Source organism: Convolutriloba macropyga, chromosome 2 (genome assembly GCF_964194025.1).
Source record: "Convolutriloba macropyga chromosome 2, txConMacr16.3, whole genome shotgun sequence".
NCBI lineage: Eukaryota > Metazoa > Xenacoelomorpha > Acoela > Convolutidae > Convolutriloba > Convolutriloba macropyga.
Window position 1 is genome coordinate 8,271,588 of NC_134469.1, and position 20,620 is coordinate 8,292,207.

The following is a 20,620-nucleotide window of genomic DNA, read 5'->3' on the forward strand; positions in this document are numbered from 1 at the left end:
TTCGTTTGATGTTGTGTTCTGTTTGTTATATTTGAACTCTCATCAGTTGAACATTGCTTAGATCTGATATATTTTCCTCTCTTTATGGAAATGTCAATTTCCTAGGGCAATAGTGCACCTGTTTTGTCGATTCTTGAATTTGTTTTATTACCGGTCAATTACCAATGATCCTCGTAAGTTGGCTCTTTGAGATAGTGAAGATTTAACTCCTCAAAACGAAGTTTCAGCTTGACATTTTTTAAAATGACATTTTTTGATCGGAATTTTTTAAATGGCATTTTTAATTTTAAAAAAATCAGCGAAAATAAATCGAGCTTCTAAGTTTTCAAAGCTGTACTAAAGAGTACATCATTAAAAAAAACTATATAGAAAATACAATTGTGAAAAAATAAAACTTCCCCCTAATGTTCCTGTTTAATTGCTCTCAAACGAAGTTTGTAGCAATTTTATTAGCCTGTTGGTCTTTTTTGCATGCGATTTTTCGCTTGACCGATTTTTCGTCTGACCCATTTGACTTTTCGTCCTTAAAAACGGGATAAATAGGAAGCGCCCAGCGGGCATTAAGTTTCATTAGAGGCACATAGCCGCGTTTAGTAGTCCTTAAAGTGTTGAGTGTGGTGAAGCTACTGGGAAGGCCGTAGTTTAAGGTCAAAACTTCATTTTTAGGAGTTTTTGAGCCCAAAATTTTGCAATTTTTCTTGATTTTTTTTGTCATTTTTCGTATTTTTTGTTGAAACAGTCTAAAATTGAGGCTGGTTAAAGTTGATAAAGGTCTTTTGCAAGACAAGTACTTTTTATGACCATTTTAAGAGCTATTTGTACTCCAAACAAAAACGCAAATTTATATTAATTTTCACAATTTTTTTTCAAGTGTTTTGAAAATATGTCATTTTTTGAGTTTCTTCGGCCCTAGGTGTCAAGGAACCTCCTTTAGGGTTTAATAGTGGGTTACTACATAGTTTCTAGTGGTAATGGAATGGTTTTCAACATTTTAACGTCTCGAATTTTAGCATTTTTCGACAAAACTTGTCAATTTTTGTTTTTACATTTATTGTCATTAAAGTTTTTCCAGCCCAAGTAGCCAGAAAACTTTCTTAAGGGTTTGATAAAATAATTTACTGAACATTTTTTATCGGCAATGGAATAAATTTCATCTTTTTATTATCACAAAATTTAGCAACATTTTTAAAACGTGCAATTTTTTTAAGTTTCTTGAAAATTTTTGTCTTCTTTTAGGTTTCTCCAGCCTCAAGATCCAAGAAACCTCCTCCCTCTAGGGTTTGATCATAGGTTACTGCATAGTTTCTAGATGTAATGAAATGTTCAAGATTTTAATATCACGAATTTAAGCTATTTTCGCAATAAATATTCGCAATTTTAAGTTTTTTGAATGTTTTTGATTTTTGTTTGGCTTTTTCGGGCAGCAGAGGCCAGGGACTTCCTCCAAAGTTTGGTAATAAGCTGCCGCATAGTTTCTAGAGTTGCTGAAATGGTAATCAGTATTTTAACGACTCGGGTTTTAGCACTTTCTGATATATTTTTTTTCGAATTCTCGGAAAATTATTATCATGTTCCAAGTTTATGGATTTTTTTGAGCCTGTGAAAGTATTTAAGGCTTGAAATAGTGTTACTAAATAGTCTCTTGAGACATTGTAATGGTTCTGAAGATATAAATATCCCGATTTTTAGCAGGATTTTGTTAAATTTTGCAATTGATTTTAAAGTTTTTGAATTTTTTTGTCCTTTTGAGTTTAGCGATCATTACTGACCAACGAAATTTCTTAAGTCTGGCAGATGGGTTACATGACAGAACTCCAGAGACTAAAATGGTTGATCATTTTTCCACTGCGAAACCTGTAAACTCTTTTTAATTTTCTTTTTCGTTTTTATTCTCTACGATTTGAGTACTAACAAGGCTAGAAAACTGCAGAGTCCAATCTCATCATGGAAAACATTCCTTGCTCTCTCTCTCTCTATCTGTTTACAATGGCTAGCTACTGACGGAGCCAACCGCTCGTTCGTCATTTGAGAGCAATTTGCCCGACGTTAGTCGGTTATGTTTTTTGTGATTTTTTTTCTATTACTCTAAGCAAATATTCGTGGAGCCTCGGTTTTGGTTATTTGTGTATAACTCTCAGCAACTTTTTTTGCCTTTGAATATTTTTACTTGCTCGATGATATCAATTCTCAAATATTTCTGGTGGTGAGAGTGGTTTAACCAATTTTAGTAAATCGAATCTGGTTGAGTTCATGTTTGAATTCACGTTTTGTGACAAATCGTATTGATTTTGAGCTGCAATTACGGTTTTCCTCGTGAAGTTCCAACGTTTCAATTTGCTACCGGCGGAATTTTTCGGTTTATTTTATTTCTTCAGATTTTTGTTTCTACCAAAAGACGTCTCAATTACTTAAAATCTGCTTTTTGTTCATTCTTTCATGGAATTTTGGTTGAATTGCGTGTGATGTCGTTTTTCACGCTTAGTGTAGCGATTTCTTTTGTTCATTTGGTTTTTGTTAGTTTTTGTCACACGTGATTTGCTCACTCTCATTATTGACTTCCTCACTCTCAAATTAGTTTTCTTTACTTTAATTCAAGGAGATAGGCTGAAGTGAGTGTGCCACTCTAATTGATTGGCAGTTAAGAGCAGCTAAAGAGGCGGCAACGTGTTATACAGATTCTTTATCAAAATATAGCAGCTCTGCATTCAATGAAAAGAATTTATTGTCTGTTTTTTGCTATTTTTTTGAGACTGCAGATCTACGAAGCTATCGGGGATATTTTCTGGCAATCTTCAAGGTATGTTAAGAGTATAGTGTGTTGTTAACTTTCATCTGAGCTGCAGTCACTTTGATAGTCTTGAAAAAAATGTATAAGTCGAAATGTATCTTCAACTCAGCAGCTGTTGCTTTGTTAGACTGGTACATGAAGAAAGTGGTTTTTTAAACTTTTAATTTTTATTTCAATGACTTGATGTGAGTTTCTAGTGAATGATTGAAAACTGATAGGACCTCTTGCGTAAAAAGTTGGTAGGCCCAACTCACGTCCCACAGTTTTCGATGATTCAATCAATTCGGAATAATTACGCGAATTATAAATAAATCAACCGAACCCCCAGTTGAGAAGTTGAAAAAGCTACAACTTTTCTGCGTTTTTTTCTCAATGACTTTTTTCTTGTTTCGAATTGCGCATTTGTGAGCCATTTGATTAACTTCAGTTGAATCAAATCCTTAAGTAATTGAAGGGCATGGCCTCGGATTTTTTGTGGTTTTTAAGAAAAAGAAATCTACTTCACTTAAATTGAACGGTTTCTATTTTTAAGGGAAAACATAAAAACGTACATTAATAGAGGTTGCATTGAATCAGCGCTCTAAACAAATTGGTTCAGACAAATAAAGACAGCAGTAGAATCAAAACAATTTAGGTCACTGAAATCAAGGTTTCAAAGAAATCATTTTTGTTGTTATTGTTTTTGTTGTTCTTCCCTTATGCGGTTTTCTGATCTTTTCGAATGTCCCTTACAGAACCGCATGTTATTTTGCTGTCAAACTAAGTGCACAAAAAATTACAGACAGGTTGCACAGTTAAAGGACAAATTTGCGCAGAAATATACAAGAAAAATTTGATTTTATACTTTTCAAACGGTTTTCGTTTTTTTTTCATTCGAAGCGAAATTATTCTGACGAAGCCTTGACTTTTTCTGTTTACTGAAATTGGTAGTCAACTAAAAACGCCAATGTGAAACTTAAATTTGAGTCACTGGAAGCAACAGGAACAATAAACGGAATATAGAATTAATTGATTTTCTAATTTTAATTCTCAATCGAGTCTTTTGTTGTTTTTGTCCTAATCATCCTATTTTCAGTCAAATCTAATTATTCCCAGTCAAGCGAATTAAAGGGAGTGGGCGATGTTTCACTTAACTGCCCACAGAACTTTGTGAGCTAAAAAAAGGCTAGGGTCTTTTTAGTTAATAAGAAACGTTAAGCTAATGGTCGTATACATTTGCGTTGAATCAAAGAGTGAATAATATGGGGTCTCTTATGTGGAGAGACAATATTTGTTTCAATAGGCCAGAAAAATCAGCAATTAATGGAAGGAAGTATCTCAATTTTTTTTCTATAGAAAATGTTTAGACTATGTTTTTGCATTTCAGGATTCTCGCAGTTATCCATTTGTATACCGTTTCAAAAAAAAAATTTTGTGGAAATAACTACAAGTTTCTAGATTACAATTTTTATATAGGATTTCATAGAAAAAAATGTATAATTTTTGAGGAGAATGTTTTTGCATCTGTTCAAAACTTTTTCGATTCCTGTTTTTTTTGTTTTCTGTTTTGGTCATAGCGGAAAAATATTGCATTACGTACAACTAAAATTTCCAAATAAGTACTAAAAAGGAGAAATATAGGAGAAAAGGAGTGAAGATTTTCAGCGAAATTTTTTTTTCGTTTTTTTCAGATTTTGTGTTCTGTATTTTGTTTGTTCTCAATGAAATTTTTAACTTTTGTTCTTAAGCAAGACCGTATAATCCAGTATGTTTTTTATTAGCATGATTTAATTAAAAATTTGCTGAGCAGTTATAACGTTTAATATAATTTAGTACTGCCCTCCTACCCGCAACTTCTCCCGTACTTTTCGTTTTTCCTTTGCACGTTTTTCTTTAAATTTTTCAAAGCGCTCACCTTTTAAACATGAATAGAAATCAAAATAAGTATATTGGCTGCAAAATAATGTTTTACTTTTTTCTTTACAATACGTACACAAAAATTGAAAGTTTGAATGAAGGGAAAAAAAGCCGACCTTGCATATATAGTTTGAAAAAATATTGGAAGAATTAGTTCTGGTTGAAAATATGGCTGACGACTAGCACTTAGAAGTGAAGTTCTAGTGTATTTGTAATGATTTAAATCTGAAAGTAATCACTGAAAGAGCAGCAGAACTATTAGAAACTTTCAAGATCGTTTGAGATACCTTGGCCATTTAACTGAAACCAAACATTCTCGAAGCCTTTGTTTTAGTGAGAAATAAATTTCCTCTACTTTTAAAAACTATTTCGGATTTCTAAATCATCGTGCTGGCGGATATTGAACTTCAAAAATTTTGATAAGTTTCAAAAACGAATTTAAATCTGATCGGCACAGCTTTTTTGTCTTTATGAACTTACAAAATTTACAAGAATTCTCGTTTTTCATTCTGATTTCTTAAATTTTTTGAAGCCGTTATTCAAAGGTATTATCCAATGCAATTTGGGCATTGTTGTTGCTTAGCAGATCATAAATCAAAACTTGTTCTCAACGGTGGTTTTGAACTGAGAGAATCTATTTTTTTTCTGTTATAATCTCTCATCTGTCGAATATTTTTTTAAGTCTTCTCCCCTCATATCACGTTATAAAATGGTTATTTGGTAGCTTGGGGTATCTTCTGTGCGAAGCACATGCCAAGCCACTTCCTCGTTTTTGATTTTCCGTTCTCGCCTAATATAAATTTAAGATTTCGTAAGATTTCTAATATAAGATTTCGTTTTCGCCTAATATAGTTTTTTTTCATGCTTGTTTTTTGTGATTCTGTGCTCCAAGTCAGCGATAAAAAATTTAGCACATTTAGTATTTATAATTTTAAGCCCTTGGTCCTGGCGACGCCTTCCCGTCGTTCGGGAGCAGTTAGCCAGTTCTAACTTCCTATATTATTTAATAACTGTATGGAGTCTCATTGTGAATAAGTTTATATACATCTAAAGTAGACTTTCTGTTAAAAGAAAACAGGCCTGATAAACATGTCTTTTGCATGAGTTGTTAACTACATGTCCTTTGTCAAAACATGACACGACTCAGCAGAATTTTAAAAAATTTGGATTATGTTAATTGATATCTATTTCAGATAGATAAATTATAACCAGCAATGTTTTCCTTTGGGCAGCAGTCCCAAACTTCACCGTCCGCAGGTTCCGGTGACTTGAACTTGAAGAAAGTGATAGAGAATTTCCTGACAGACTTACGACTCACAGCTTCAGAAACAAAGCGAAAGTTCCCAAATATTAAAGAGCTTTGCGATGCTTCCATTCTCAAAATCAGAAGTATTCAGACAAATAAACCGGTGGACTTAGCAGGTGGAATCCGAGAGGTATCCTCCGATTTGATAGAACCGTTTCTCCTGGCTGTTGATTTGAAAATTGCACGGCTTAACCAAATCAGTTTGCAAGCAGTTCAGAAGTTGATTACAGCGTCTTTGATATCGCAGCTCGCGGCGTCAAAAATTGTGGATATGATGGCAGTTTTGGTCGAAATGGAGGCGCTCAAAGTTTTGCAAACGTTACTTCAGTTGGTGACCACCGACACGATTGTTGTTAAAGGCGCTCTTCAGCGCGCTATTGCTATATGCACAAACTTAACTTTCTCAAAAGAGGGCGTGATAGCTAATACTGCAGAGGCGACAGTCAAGCAACTTGTGAACACTATTTTCGACAGAATTGATGAGAAAAAGTTGAAAGACGACGGAACTCCGCTAGAATCCGCCCCCGAACAAGCCGTATTCCTCCACGACGCGGAATCGTTCATCAAAGAATTGTGTACTAATGTTACGAACGAGCAATCGCAACCTAGAACAAATTCTGAAGTTTCGCTAATGCTCGGAATTGAAATTTTGGAAAATATTTTGCAGATCTATCATAAAAAGTTGATCACGTGTCCAAGTTTAATGTTAGTTGTGAAAGACAATGTTTGCAAAGTTGTTCTTAAACTTATATCTCCGTGCACTAAGCTCAAAGCGAACTCAAACAACATATCAGAACAAGACTTTAACTTTGGATTTTTTGTACGTTTATTCCGAATTGTTAACATTCTTATATCCCGTTATATAGATTCCCTAATTATGGAATGCGAGATATTTCTCAGCAACCTTATAAGATTCCTTGAAAACGATAAGCCACAGTGGCTCAAAGTACTGTCATGTGAGATTATACACTACATAATAGCCCAGCCGAACTTAGTTCGTCTTATATGCGAGAAATATGATTTGAAGTCGAGTTCGACTAAAATTTACGCGGATATTGTCGCTTCGATTGGAGTAATGGCTCAGAATCAGTTTGCAATGTCAAGCACGTCAAATACAAATGGTGCGTCGTCCCAGACCACAGACGTCTCTTTCTTCTACAAGGGTGTTTCGATTCCGATCATGTCCAATCCCCAAGGTAAGATATATCGCATTGATTGTTATAAATAGTAACTGAAATTTGGTGTTCAATTTAACAGAAGAGGAATGCGGTGGAAAATAGTTTTGACAATTTCATGTACGCTCACAATGTAAAACACTTTCCCGAGTCATCAAGTCATTGCCAAGTCGTCCAAGGTTTGTAAGTAGGGGTCACTCTGTGTTAGGATGTAAAAAGAGAATCTTGTAATAATGGTAAATTTGCTTAAAAAAATATGGTACCGGTAGAGGCTTGTAGTGATATAATTTTTGCGATCTCCAGAGTTTAAACGTAACGTACCTGATTTTTTTTGTTTTTTAAACCCCAAAGTACTGTGCCATAACCTATAGTCCGACAGATGATCTTGAATAGCACCTTCCGGGACTTCAAACGAAAAGATCTATCTCGTTGACACCTTTCAATTTAATCGCTGAAATTCAATGCATTACGTAAACGTTATCATTACGATCATTTCACTGGAATAGCTTTTGTGAATGTTTTTTTTTGCATTATATAAGATCTATACGATTCCCTTGCTATCTTTAATAGAATTGATTTGAAGTTTGCTTTGATTTGAATTACTGCTCCGTCTCATACTCGGCGTGTTTTTTGTTCAGTCAATTTTGGCGATTGATATATTTGACGCAGAAAAATATGAGTGGTATCATTAGAAAGCTGTCCTATTGCCGTATAATTTAAGTGGAAGATTTAATGAATGTCGTGTTTTTGATGGAGTTGTAGAGGCTTGAAGTTGACTGATTTTTATGTTGGTTTACTTCTGGAGGATTTTTACTGAAAATTTGGCCAGTTCCGCCTGTATGATAGAACTATTTATCATTTTAATATAACAACCTGTTTGAGCTCATAAAGTTTTTGAAACAGTGGGCTTGACCCTTCTGAAAAATTCCTACTGATTTATTGAATAATTTAGCCTTCAAATTCCAACCTGTGCTAAATCATGCATTTTTAAATGATTTTCGTCAAATTTGTATGAAAACGACATAAATAAGAAGTGATGACCATTTGGGCGTGTACTATCTAGCAGATATTTAATTGCTCTTAAACGAAGTTCATAGCAATTCTTGTAAATGTTTTGGTATTTTTTCTGCATGTTTTTTGCTTGACCGCTTTTGCGCTTTTCTTCTAGAACATTCTTTGACTTCTGAAGTGACTTTTTCACTCTTTCGATCTTTATTGTTCTCACTCCGAAGTAAAGCTTGTTGCTAAAATAAAAAGATTGCAAAAGAGCAACTAACAGCGACTGATAGCCGAGTGGGCAGTGCTTGTGGTTGAGACGCGGGAGATCCATTGTTCGAATCCCGGCGGGGTCAAACAAATCTTTTTCAGCCCGCCTGTCGTTCGAGAGCAATTATTCCGACATAGTCGGTTTATGTTTTAAGTGTATTTTCATTCATTTTGCATCTATTTTTCTCATTGCAGATTTTTTTTTGTTTCAGCTGCCTTAGTTCAAGATACATGGAATTGATGTGTTTTCTTGTTCTATAAAAATTTAATTTCTAAAGCGATTAGCAAAAAATTGAATTCTTTTATGCGATGCAGTTTTCCCTAACGTGCAAATTTTCTAACATCTATTTCATCTGTGGAAGGAAAATGTAAGGTGAAATCGCCAAATTGATAGTCTTGCATGTTGCTAGTTATAACAGAAAAAATGGTGGTTTTGAATTCATTTTTTGCTCATTTATTCTACTTTTAAATGCAACTGTAGAGGTTAAAAGATGCTCTCAAATCAATCACTTGCATAACATTGGTTTGGCTAGCGGAAATGTTTTTAAGCAAAAGTTTTGACCACCGTTTTTTTTAGAATATTCCTTTGCTCGCCTGACCGATTTGACTTTTCGAGTGACTTTTCCACGCTTGAATTTTTTTTTTGCATGATCTAAAATTCTCTCATTCAGATTTGAAGACGATAACTCAAACTTGAAGTTGCGGCAGTTAACCACCATTTTTTCGATCGTTTTAGTAGTTGTCAAAAAATAGCTCCTGATGACATTTTGCTTGGCTTGTACCACCCCCACCATAAGCAGGCTAAAATTGACTGGAGCCCCTACAACCTTTATTTTTTTGCTTTCAGTAAAAATTTCAAGTGAAAGAAATTTGACTATTGAAATTTTCGATCATCCTGTAGAAGCGTTACTTCATGTTATGTAAATATCTTTTGTCCTTAAAAATCTTGATTTTAAAAAAAATTAGTGAGAATTCAAGACGATTTCTTGATACCTTAAAAGCTCTACAAAAACATGCCAGTTTAAACAGTCTGTCATTTTTATTATCAAACATTGAAGAGAACTTTTTCGGGTTTTCTGAGGTTTGTGGATGAGAGGAACCTTGTTTGTGCACATTATCGAGCGTTCTTTTAATATACAAGATATTGTTCAATTCAAGCCTATGATGCCGGTCTGTTTTAATGTCTTCAGTGGTCTGATAGGAAAATGTCAAATTGAATTGTGTATTGTTTGTTTAGGAACTAGTATGAAGAACATGTTTGTGGATGCAATGGACAGGAGCGACATTCCTCCAATCCCAGATGGATACGCTGTTTCTGTTGCCTACATATGCATACTAGATATCGTCAGAAGCCTCAATAACATATTCAGGTACCACGTTTTTTTGAATTTTTTCATCAATGTTCAGTGGGTGCTAACAAAATTGCCGACAAAGAAATTTTGAGAATTTTAACGGACAGATAGCTGCAACCAGGGATAGACCATCATTGCGCTAGTTGGTTAAAACTGTGCCGCATATTTCCCGCCTACGAAGTACTGCTTTAAATTGGCCGATCACAGCTTGAGAATTTGTGCTCAGTTTATGTAAATTACCGGATAAAATTCTCATTTGCTTGTTGTCAGCTGACTGCTCTGTCGGTCAATACGCCGTCCACCTTTTCAGTAATTTAAATCATGACCTGCTTATCAATGGTATCAGAAAGATTGAAATAAGCAAATAGAACTATCATTGATTGGGGCGCTCACATTTTAATGGGCCTGTATTATAGTTGGTTAAATGTAGACAAGTAATCATTTTTAACACATTTTTTTGACGCGACCTGATTTAAGTGAGGACTTGGCTTCCGATGACGACTCTTCTGATGATGTTTCGGCGTCTGCGTCATCAGGCCGCTTCTCCCAGTTGGAAAAAGAGAAGAAGAGTCTGCTGCATGAGCTGATAGCCTCAGCGTGGCTGGGCATAATGCCCCCTCTCTGTCTCTTTCTGGAAGCTGGATCAGATCAGCCTGTTGTTGAAACTGTGCTCAAAGCATTCCAGGTTAGTCCAGACACAAATGCATTAGTAAGTTTGTTTTCAAATTCAAACCAGGCTTTGACTAGTAAAAGGCAAAACAATCCTCAGAGTAATGCAAATTTTAATGGATTTGATAGCAATTTATGGAAATATTTGTTTAGCGGAGAGCTTAGCAGTTTTTTTTATCATTTCCAAATTCAAATACTGTATGAGGCCAATTTCTGGCGTTTTAATGCATTTCTGAGATCCAAGGTTTGAAAATAAAACTCGTGACTATTAGATTTGAATATCGCGTAGGATTTCAATCGTGCATTTAGATTCTAATTTGCTTGGACGTATTTTCTGTAAAAAATGATGATTCGATTTTGGGAACTTAAGTCAACCTCGGTACTTTAGACCAAACTGGGAAATAGTATACTTCATATGCATTCATCTTTTTCAGAGTTTCGTCAAGTTCTCGGGTGAAATAGGACTGGTTTCTTCAAGAGACGCGTTCATTGCCTACCTCTGCAAAGCTTGCTTGCCTTCCAGTTACGCTCCTCTTTTCCTAGAATCATTCGACCCTTCAAACACCACCCAAAGCATTGCTGCATTCTTCAATTTCACCGAAGAGAACAAAAACGCTAATTCTCAAATTGTGGCTATAAGTCATGGTCTTGCGGTTCCTGGTCGGAGCTCTCCACAAAACGTATCCCTCACATCGAAAAACTTGCAGTGTATGAATGCTCTTTTAAATGTGACCTCGGAACAGGGTGCTAGTTTTGATAGTTCTTGGACATTTGTGCTGAAGACATTGGAGCATTTCGTATGGATTCTATGCTTGAAACCATCCATGGGAGGCATTTTGAAAGCTGCTGCTTCTTTGGGCGAGAAAACAAACACTGTAATTACGGCTGTTGCTTTAAGCGAGATTCCGGACCTTACTATGAGGCTTTCGAAGGTTTTCACGTCCACGAAAGAGCTTGAAAAGGAACAGCTTGACTTTGTTATATCAGCGCTTATAGCTATTTCAAAATCAGCCATTCAGTCGGCTACAGTTATCAAAGAACCGTCGCTTTTTGGACCCGCAAAGTTGCTGGAAACCGGTCTGGTTAATCTATATCGCGTGGATTGTTTGTGGGAAACTCTATCGTCGCATTTCTTAGAGTTATGCCAGAACCAAAATGCGTATATGAGATGCTACGCGGCGGATGCGTTCACACAGTTAGTCAGGACAGCGTTATGTCATCACATTCGAAACGACAAAAAGTCGGGTGATCAGAAACTGCAACTTGATTTGCTGAACCCACTGTCTAAAATGTGCACAATTCATTATCCTGATGTTAGACTGAAGCAGTTAGAATGTGTTCATCAGATCTTACAGACTAACGGGCAGCAATTAATTTGCGGTTGGCCTATTTTGCTGTACGTGATCGAATCTTTTGACGTGGAACCTTCATGTGACGGGTTGGTTAAAACAGCGTTTATTAGTTTGCAATTGGTCGTTAGCGATTTCTTGCATTCGCTGCCTGCAAGCTCACTTCTTCAATGTATTAATTCGGCCTCCAAATTTGGAAACCAGCGCGCAGAATTGAACATTAGTTTAACGGCTGTTGAGATTCTATGGAATATATCAGACTATATTTTCCATAACTATAAAAATATAGAATCAGATTTGATGAAGGAAAAAGCGAGTCAAACTCAGAAGGTCAATGATTACATTTTGGCGTTGTTTGTGAGGTTGGCAGATTTATGTTGTGACGAAAGACCACCAGTTAGGAAAAGTGCGGCACAGACTCTCTTCGGAACTATCAATGTCCACAGCGCTTCGATGGATGTCAAATTCTGGCATACGGTCATCTGGACCGTTATGTTTACTTTGTTGACCGAAGTTAGTAAAAGTTATACGTTAGCATGCTCTGACGTGGTGAAGCGGGATCTTTTAGTTCACCATTCGCGCGATACGCCTGAAAAGCAGTGGTCAGAAACTGTTGTGATATGTCTGAACGGAGTCTGCAAGATTTTCGTGTCTTTCAAGGAAACTCTATTCAAAGTATCGGGATTTGAAGAGATATGGAAAAACTTGACAAATGAATTGAGACAATTTTGCTCATTATGTAAAAACACTGAAGTGTCTAACGCAGCGATTAAGTGTTTCCAAGATTTAGTGGAAGTTTTGGGTACTGTCAGCGATGACGTAAAACTTTGGACCCCGATTTGGGCAGCGTGGGTGGGAATGGGTAAAGAGCTTCTACAACCCGTAAATTTGCCCGCAAACTCTCAGCAAACCAAGAATTCGCAGAGCTCAGTTTTTGTTCCCAGTCAACAATTCTTGACGACCTACGCAACTCAATTCGTTCCTATATTCACAACATTGAAGAAAGTCTTCACCAAAAATGACTTTGAAAGTTTTGGGGTTTATATCACAGCTACGGTGTCTATCCCTTTACCCAGTGACTCGACTGCGATTTTCATGCTGGCTTCTAACCCAGAATCGAACGGAATGAGCCCGTTGCAGACGACAGTTATAAACTGTCTAACGGCAACAGCCGGACTAATCTTAGACCCTCCCAACAGTAATGACTGGCCCCTTTTGCCCACATTATATATGCTGTTAAACAACCTGTCGACATTCGCGTGTGAGATTCCGAGTTACGGTGGATTGAAAAGCCGCATAATTGACCTGAACGTTCCGGCAACCTACAGAGCTAATTCTAACGCGAACTCGAATGGTGAGCTGGTGCAAGTCAGCTGTACTGCATTCTCAGAGAAATGTATGCGACTGTTGGTGGAGTTGTACTCCAAGACTTATTCGAATCAGAGAGTGGTTAAAGAGAAGATTATGCAGAAGATTGTGGGGGCGTGTCGCAAGCCACTTAGTATGAAGTATGCATGCAGTTCCAAATCAACGTGGAAATGTGCTCTAGCTGCTTTGATGAAGGTAAGTTTGGGCTGCATGATTTTATTTAAGCCACTGGGAGTTCTTTGCATGAACTGTGTGAGATTTCGAGATTTTAAGCCAGAACTTAGAAGAGACTCCTTAAGTCACGTTAACTTGCTTTAAATACACAATTTGAAGGTTCTCAAAATGTGAGTTTGTATGTTCGTGATCTTGGTGTTGTTAGAAAGGCACTTGAATGGAATTTGAATGCAAAGCTGTGTCATACCAAATTTAATCATTTAAAAAATTAGGTTTATCTCGAAAAAGTTAGAAATCATTTTCAGTAATGTTTCAGTTTGTATGTGAAGTATACTTGGCGCTTTCGGTATAATATGCTCGGCATAACATGATTTTAGAAAATGAACGTGAAACTTCCCGCATTGAAGAACAGATCTTCATTAATTGCTCTCAAACGATTTTGTATCAATTTTTAGTCATATGGTCTTTTTATGCAATTGTTGGCTTGAACGATTTTTGTCTGACCCGTTTTGAGTTTTCGTCCTCAGAAACGGGATAAACAGATGGAGCCCTGAGGGCATTAAGAGGCTGAGCAGCTCTCTTAGAGCCTTACGCTTTACTAACCTCCAAGAATGCGATTCGCCAACACTGTTTCGAGGAGACACTTTCAGGGTGTGGAGGGCGGTTCTTAGTTTTAAAAGTTTGACCCTATCAGTCCCCGCCAACCTCCCTCAGTGAACCATACTAGTTTAGGTTCAATGTTATAATACTGGTTATAATACAAGGTTATTATACAGGTGATAATAACTGGTCTGCCGGTGGCTACCCAGTCTGCTAACGAGGAGCACTTTAGAGAGATGTGGCCTGAGCTAGCCATGTGTATTGAGGAGTTCCTCTTCCCCAAGACCAGTGCACCGGCAAACATGAGTCTGGAGGAACACCAGAGTGACGAGTCATATGATGTACAACTCATCAACCTCATCAGGTAGCAGATTTGTTAAATGCTTCTTAACTGTAGAATCTGATGAATTCTAACTACTACATTGACAACCCAATAATTATTAAAATTTTAAAGGGTCGTTACAGCTCTTGAGTCTTTCCCATTATAGCCCCCCTCAGCTTAGTGGTCAGATAAACTATAGCCCCCCCACCCCCAATCATGGTAAATATACCATAATGGGGGGCTATAAATTCATGAGGGGGGTATAATGGGAAAGACCCCAGCTCTTTTTAGACGATGCAAAACATCAGTAGTGCAAAAACGATCATTAGTTTATTCGCATACGCTCGTGAATATTGGGAAAAGGGATAGGAGAGAAGGGGAAGGAAACAGATCCGACTTCCCTTTTCTCATTATTGAAGTACAATCTTTACTATTGCAGCCCCCCATCTAGTGATTAATGTACCTATAGCCCCTGATACGATAATGGAGAGCGTTTTTTTAACGTGGATTAGAGGAACAGACCCTAAAAGGAGAATGTTTGGAGTTGACATGCAAAATTCGAACGGCGTCCCTGCAACTTGAAAATTTTTTAAATTTGCAACTGTTAAAAGTTTGTTCAGATTAGATCAGGAAAACGTCGTGACTCATCAATATCATAAAAAAGATTTCACAAAAAAAAACGAGTGCATGGGTGATAGATGTCAACTCTTTTTGTACATTTTCTCTTGCAATAACTCTGTTTTATCTCTTGTTACAGCAGTGAAGTGCTGCCATGTGCTAAGAGCATTCCGAAGCAGTTTGTGGCTAGGGTGATGGAGATACTAAACAGGGGCAGCATACATTCAGCAGCAAATGCATCTTTCCTCGACATAGACCTTGGCAAGAAATTGAGAGAGGACTTTGCACGTACCTGTTTTCAGACGCTCCTACACTTCTCATTTAGTGAGCACAACAACACTAAACACAGCAAAGGTCAGCCTTTTAGTTAGATCACGTGAAAAGTAGCCACAGTTATGGTGGATCTTTCCCCTTTGTGCCCCCAGCTCAATGGGTGCATATTATTTGCACCCCGCAGACGCAGGTGCCATGTTTTTACATGATAATTTACTATGCAATGACACGTGCTCTGTAACTGGGGGGTCGAACAGAACGATCCGTTATGGGTTCTATTTCTTTACTTTATATTTCCTTCTGGCATTAACTAAAAAAGTTTTCGCTGATTTCTGTCGTTCATATTGAAAGAGGTTCTGAGAAATTAACAGTTTGACCTATTGAATAGCTTTTTTGAAATTTGATAGCGGCAGAAACTAACCCTCATTTTTGAATGAAGCTTTCTTGCTCAAAGAAATTTGAAGCTAGCATTTTTTTCCGACCCACATGTGGGGGGAGGAACTAAATACTCAAATGTTTTTTTTGTTCAGACAATTTTGACCGATCGATATATTCATCGTAGAAAGTTGAGACTGGTATCATTAGAAAGCTCGTCCAGTGTAGAATATTGAATTAACAAGATTTTTCTGATATTCGCATTTTACGGGGAGTCATCGAGGTTTAAACTTTTGAGAAAAGTAGAGTGAATGCCGTTGTTTTTTAATAGCCGCACAGCGATAGCTGGGGCTATTATTGGCCTTCTCTTGGTTTTTTTTTATTTCGTCGTCATGATTTTTGTTACGACCATATGACGTCACAGCCACTTTTTGTTCATTCGTTCATGCAATTTCAACTGAAGTGCGTGTGTGACGTCATTTTTCGCTCTTAGTGGAGCGAGTTTTTTTGTTCATCCGCGTGATTAAATTTTTGGTCACACTTGACTTACCTCACTCTCAAAAATGATTTCCTCACTTTGAAATTGACTTTTATTTACTTTAATTCAAAGAGATAAGGTCAAATGGGTGTGTGTGTCACTCTAAATGAAGGTTATTTGAGATCAGCTAATAGAGGCAGCAATAACTTATACAGATTTTTAATCAAAATATAATAGATCAGCCTTCAATGAAAAGACGAGTTTTTTGCCTGTCGTTTTTACTGTTTTTTTTAGACTGCCGATCTACGAATCTATTGCGACTATTTTCTGGCAATCTGCCAGCTATGTTATTCATATTTTCCGTAGTTTTGACTAAATTTTCGTTAATTTTGCTAAAACTCGTTGCTAAAGGCTTGCCAATTTGTTTTAATCGATCTTGTTGGTTAATATTTTTGCTAAATTTTTCGATTTTGAGACTTTTTTTTGAACTCAAAAAGGCTCCAAATAAGCCTTTGTTTCTTACTTCGTTTGGATTTGCAGGAAGTAGAGATTTAACGCCTGCTGCCACCATCCTCGAAAACTCTGAAAAGACAGCTGTAAATTTGCTTCCCGTACGAGTTTTCTGGAATTAAATTTTTGCCGGTTTTTTGAAAAAATAAACCTAAAAATTATACAAAGTGTGGTTTATTTGTTTGTGGTTCAAACTAAAGACAGTTTCAACTGACATTAAATAAATGCGCAAAAGAACCTGTGTAACGACTTCAGTGAATAGCCTGTAGTTTTAAAGGCTGCGCATCCGTGCTCTCACAAAATTTTGTAGAATTTTTTTGTTTTTGCCTCTAAATGTTTTTGTTGTCGTTCGGTACATTTTTAACAATCAAAAGCTTTGAACGCTTCCACGATTTTTTAACCGAATCTATTTCCTGAGTTCAGTTTAGAGTTAACGGTTTTGAAGACTTTCAATTATTTTCTTTAAAGAAAACATTTTTGTTTTACCATTTCTTGTTAACATTGTAGTCAACGAGTAACTAAGTCTTATTATTGACGCAACTAATCAATTTTCTGTTGCTCTGATCATTATTTTTGCAGTTGGTTATGTTTTGACAGATGTCTATGGAGCTTAGAAATGTGTTTTTATAAGAATTTATTTGTGTTTCCGATACTGGTCAGTATTTGTGGTTCTTTTTTTTCTCTTTTCCACTTTTTTGTCTTTTCTTCACCTAGAAGGCCCAGTTAAAATCAAAAAAAGACTAAGACAAATCATTAATCGCTTTCGTCATTTTAAATTTAATGGTTTTTAATTTATAATTTATTATAGATATAATGGCTTCAACACTGTGGCTTCGATAAATTGTTTGTGATTTTTCTAATTTTTCTGTATTTGCTGTTTTTGTCGTCCTATGATTTCGCTGCAATACTAACAAGTACAACTGGTTTCCTGAGCTGTTGCAAATTGATCTTTGTTTGTTTTAAGTTCAAAACTTATGGTTTGTTGTAATTTTAGGTTTGTTGAAAATATTTCTTTTAAAAAATTAGTTGATTTTTGAGCTATGTCACTTTATATTATTTCTTTCCATTTTGTAACTTGGTGTCTGTAACGATAGTTTGCATCCTCTTTCCAGTAAATCAAGATCCTATCTTTATTATAGTTTTATTTTGAACGAATGATTCCTTGGCTTTGGTACTACACATTTTTATTAGAAAATTTGATTTTTGGAAATTCGCTCATTTTGAGTTTTCTTTCCTTTCCAGATTATGACACTAACGATTTGGCCCAATTGGCACTGTTAGTTTTTTAGTCGTCCAACGTCTTGCGGATAACGACAAGTCTCAATTGCTTCAATCATTTTAAATTGGTTGTTTTCAAAAAATGAGAATTGTATTTTTGAACTTTGTCCGTTTTGCTCTTTATTGTCGGTCTGTCACCAAGTCTCATTATTTAGAGGTATTATATCTTATCAGATTAACTTTTAATGAAGGACAGGTTGATTTGTTTAGATCATTTTTTATCAGATTTCTTCTTCATTTTGTTATTTTCTGTTTTTTTAAAAAAAATCATCAAGTTTCTGTCGGAATTAATGTTTGCTAGTATTTGTTTTTGGGTTTGTCTCGTCCAGTACTCTCATTACTGGAAAGTATCATCGGCTCTCTAATCCAGCTTAATTTTTTCACTGAATTGTTTGCAGAAAGATATGAGAGTTTTTGAACCATTTCTGTCTCTTCCTCATTTGGTAGACTAATAAATCGAAACGTGGATGGGCGGGGTGGGAACATCATGTGCGAACGCACATTACCGAGCCTCCTTGTTTTTGTTTAAGTACAGTGACTTATTTAAAAGTCACCAGAGTTCAAGTTTACAAGTAAATATCTATTTTAGGCAAAATTAATTCTTAGGCACATTTTTCCAAGGTCTTTATTGAATGAATACCTTTTTAGTGTCTGAAGAAAGTGCAATAACTCGACTGGCTCTGGAGGCTCTGTTGACGAGGTGTTCTGAGGTTCTTTCCAAATTCCTGGATGACGAGCGAAAATCGGGTAAACTTCCCTTGCCCAAACCCCGAATGGTGGAAATGGCATTTGTATTGAAAGCAATCACGACCTTTCTTCAGTCCCTCTCTGCTGTTATGAACAAACAAAATGTGGATGAAGATATTTGGCAGAGGGTGTTTGACCTTTACCCTCTTTTGCTTGACCTGACAGCGACAAATGCGTCCCATATTCACCCAATGGTTCGCAATGTACTCCACGAGTTCCGACCCTTCCTATCATCAGCAGGTTGCGGTCACTCAGCTGTTTAGAAAAGCAGGTTCCACGCAACTGCAAAACTTGTTTTAAATTAAATTGGAACTCAAAACTGTTTGGGTGAAGGGTTTGAGAGATTTTATGTTGTACTTATAGTGAGTATTAAATATATCAATTGACTGTAGATAAAACAGTAATCCTCTGTTGACCTTCGAATGATGACTATATGTAAAAATAGACTAAAGAATCTATATTGAATTAAATTTCTTATTTGCGAGATTTTTGGAGGTTGGCGAAAACCAATTGAGCAAATTTAAGTTAAATATATATGGGGTCTTATTTATAGGGCCTTGTGCTATTTAAAGCGTGACTCATCTGACGTTTTGTCGAAGAAATTGGCGAGCCCACGGGCAGTGAGTTGACGAGTAATGAATTCTGTACTAGTTCTGAAGTGCTCGGTGTATCAAATTTAAAGCTTAACTTTGTGTTCGGAAGAACAAGTTTTTTGGGAGCGTTATTGTGCCTTCCAGAACCTTTTACTGTTTGTGCTATATTTATTTTTCATCCCTAATGCCGTCAACCTGGAAACAATGGGCCATGGAAATTAGTCAGTTTAAAAAAGTTCTGACTTAAACGGGTGTTTTTGTCAGTAATCTTGAATGCCTCTTTTTAACGTGAGGTATTTTTAATAGCCACCCTCATCTTCTCTGCCGGCTATTATAGCGCTCCTATTTTTTTTACTTCGTCGAACTTTTTTTCGCTGTACCCATTTTGCCGCTTTTCGAAATTTTACGTGAAATCTTTTTGACTTCTCTAGTCTAGTTTCACTCTTCTTTCATTCTACTCAAAGTCCTTTTAAACAGCAGCTGCTCAGCAAAGCAATTCAAAATGAAGAGAGTCAGTATAAAAAAATCAGTCAGAAATAGAAACGGGATAAACCCATAAAGCCCATTTTTAGATGCACGGTACTTGATCTTTGTTCTCATAAGTTTTAGTTGCTATCTATAATGCTCATTGGTATTGATACTAGAGCCTGTATCGCCCATACAAAAATCAACTTCTGTTGATATTTTCTTTTCTTTCAATCCCAATAGAGTTATTGGAATCAACGGCGGCTGTTTTCCGGCAATCTGCCGGGTATGTTTGTTTTTTAAAGTTGTACACATGATTATCCGATTTTGGACGTTTTTGTTCAATTTTTCTATTCGTTCATGCAATTTCAACTGAATTGCGGGCGTGACGTCATTTTTCGCTCTTAGTGGAGTGAGTTTTTTTGTTCATTCGCGCGATTCAATTTTTGGTCACATATGACTTACCTCATTCTCAAAAATGACTTCACTTTGAAATTGACTTTTATTTACTTTAATTCAAAGAGATAAGGTCAAATGGGTATGTGTCACTCTATATGAAGGTTATTTGAGAGCAGCTAATAGAGGTAGCAAAAACTTATCCAGATTTTAAATCAAAATATAACATATCAGCCTTCAATGAGTTTTTTTGGTCTGTTTTTTACTGTTTTTTTTTAGATTGCAGATCTACGAAGCTATTGCGGCTATTTTCTGGCAATCTGGCAGCTATGTTTTCATGTTAACTACCAGAAAAAGTTTTAGTTCACCGTCTTAAAGTAGTTTTTACTAGTAATACGGTTAGTTTTAGGCGTTAAGTCTTTATAAATCAGATAAATTTTTGTGCACTTTCGAAAATATTTAATTGCTAAATATTTTGTATCAAAATTTTGAACTGTTTCTTATTTTGAAATCTATACAGGAGGATAGCTATTTAATTTTTCTTGGCCTCGAAAGCAAAACAAAGATATGTTTTCTTCTAATTCAATTTTTTTCAGTGTTGTGTTTACAATTCAAAAATCAA

At 36.1% G+C, this 20,620-nt stretch overlaps 1 protein-coding gene across 1 annotated transcript; it reads left to right on the forward strand.

Annotated features, from left to right (window-relative positions):
- Positions 1-92: 92 nt before the first annotated feature.
- LOC142356200 (protein MON2 homolog) lies at positions 93-19,028 on the forward strand. The gene is made up of 8 exons (XM_075408156.1): positions 93-173; positions 5,878-7,186; positions 9,669-9,801; positions 10,261-10,468; positions 10,887-13,364; positions 14,120-14,307; positions 15,023-15,237; positions 18,446-19,028. Exons 2-8 carry the CDS (start codon positions 5,899-5,901, stop codon positions 18,805-18,807), a joined length of 4,872 nt encoding a protein of 1,623 aa, XP_075264271.1. The 5' UTR covers positions 93-173; positions 5,878-5,898; the 3' UTR covers positions 18,808-19,028.
- The last annotated feature ends 1,592 nt before the right edge of the window (positions 19,029-20,620 follow it).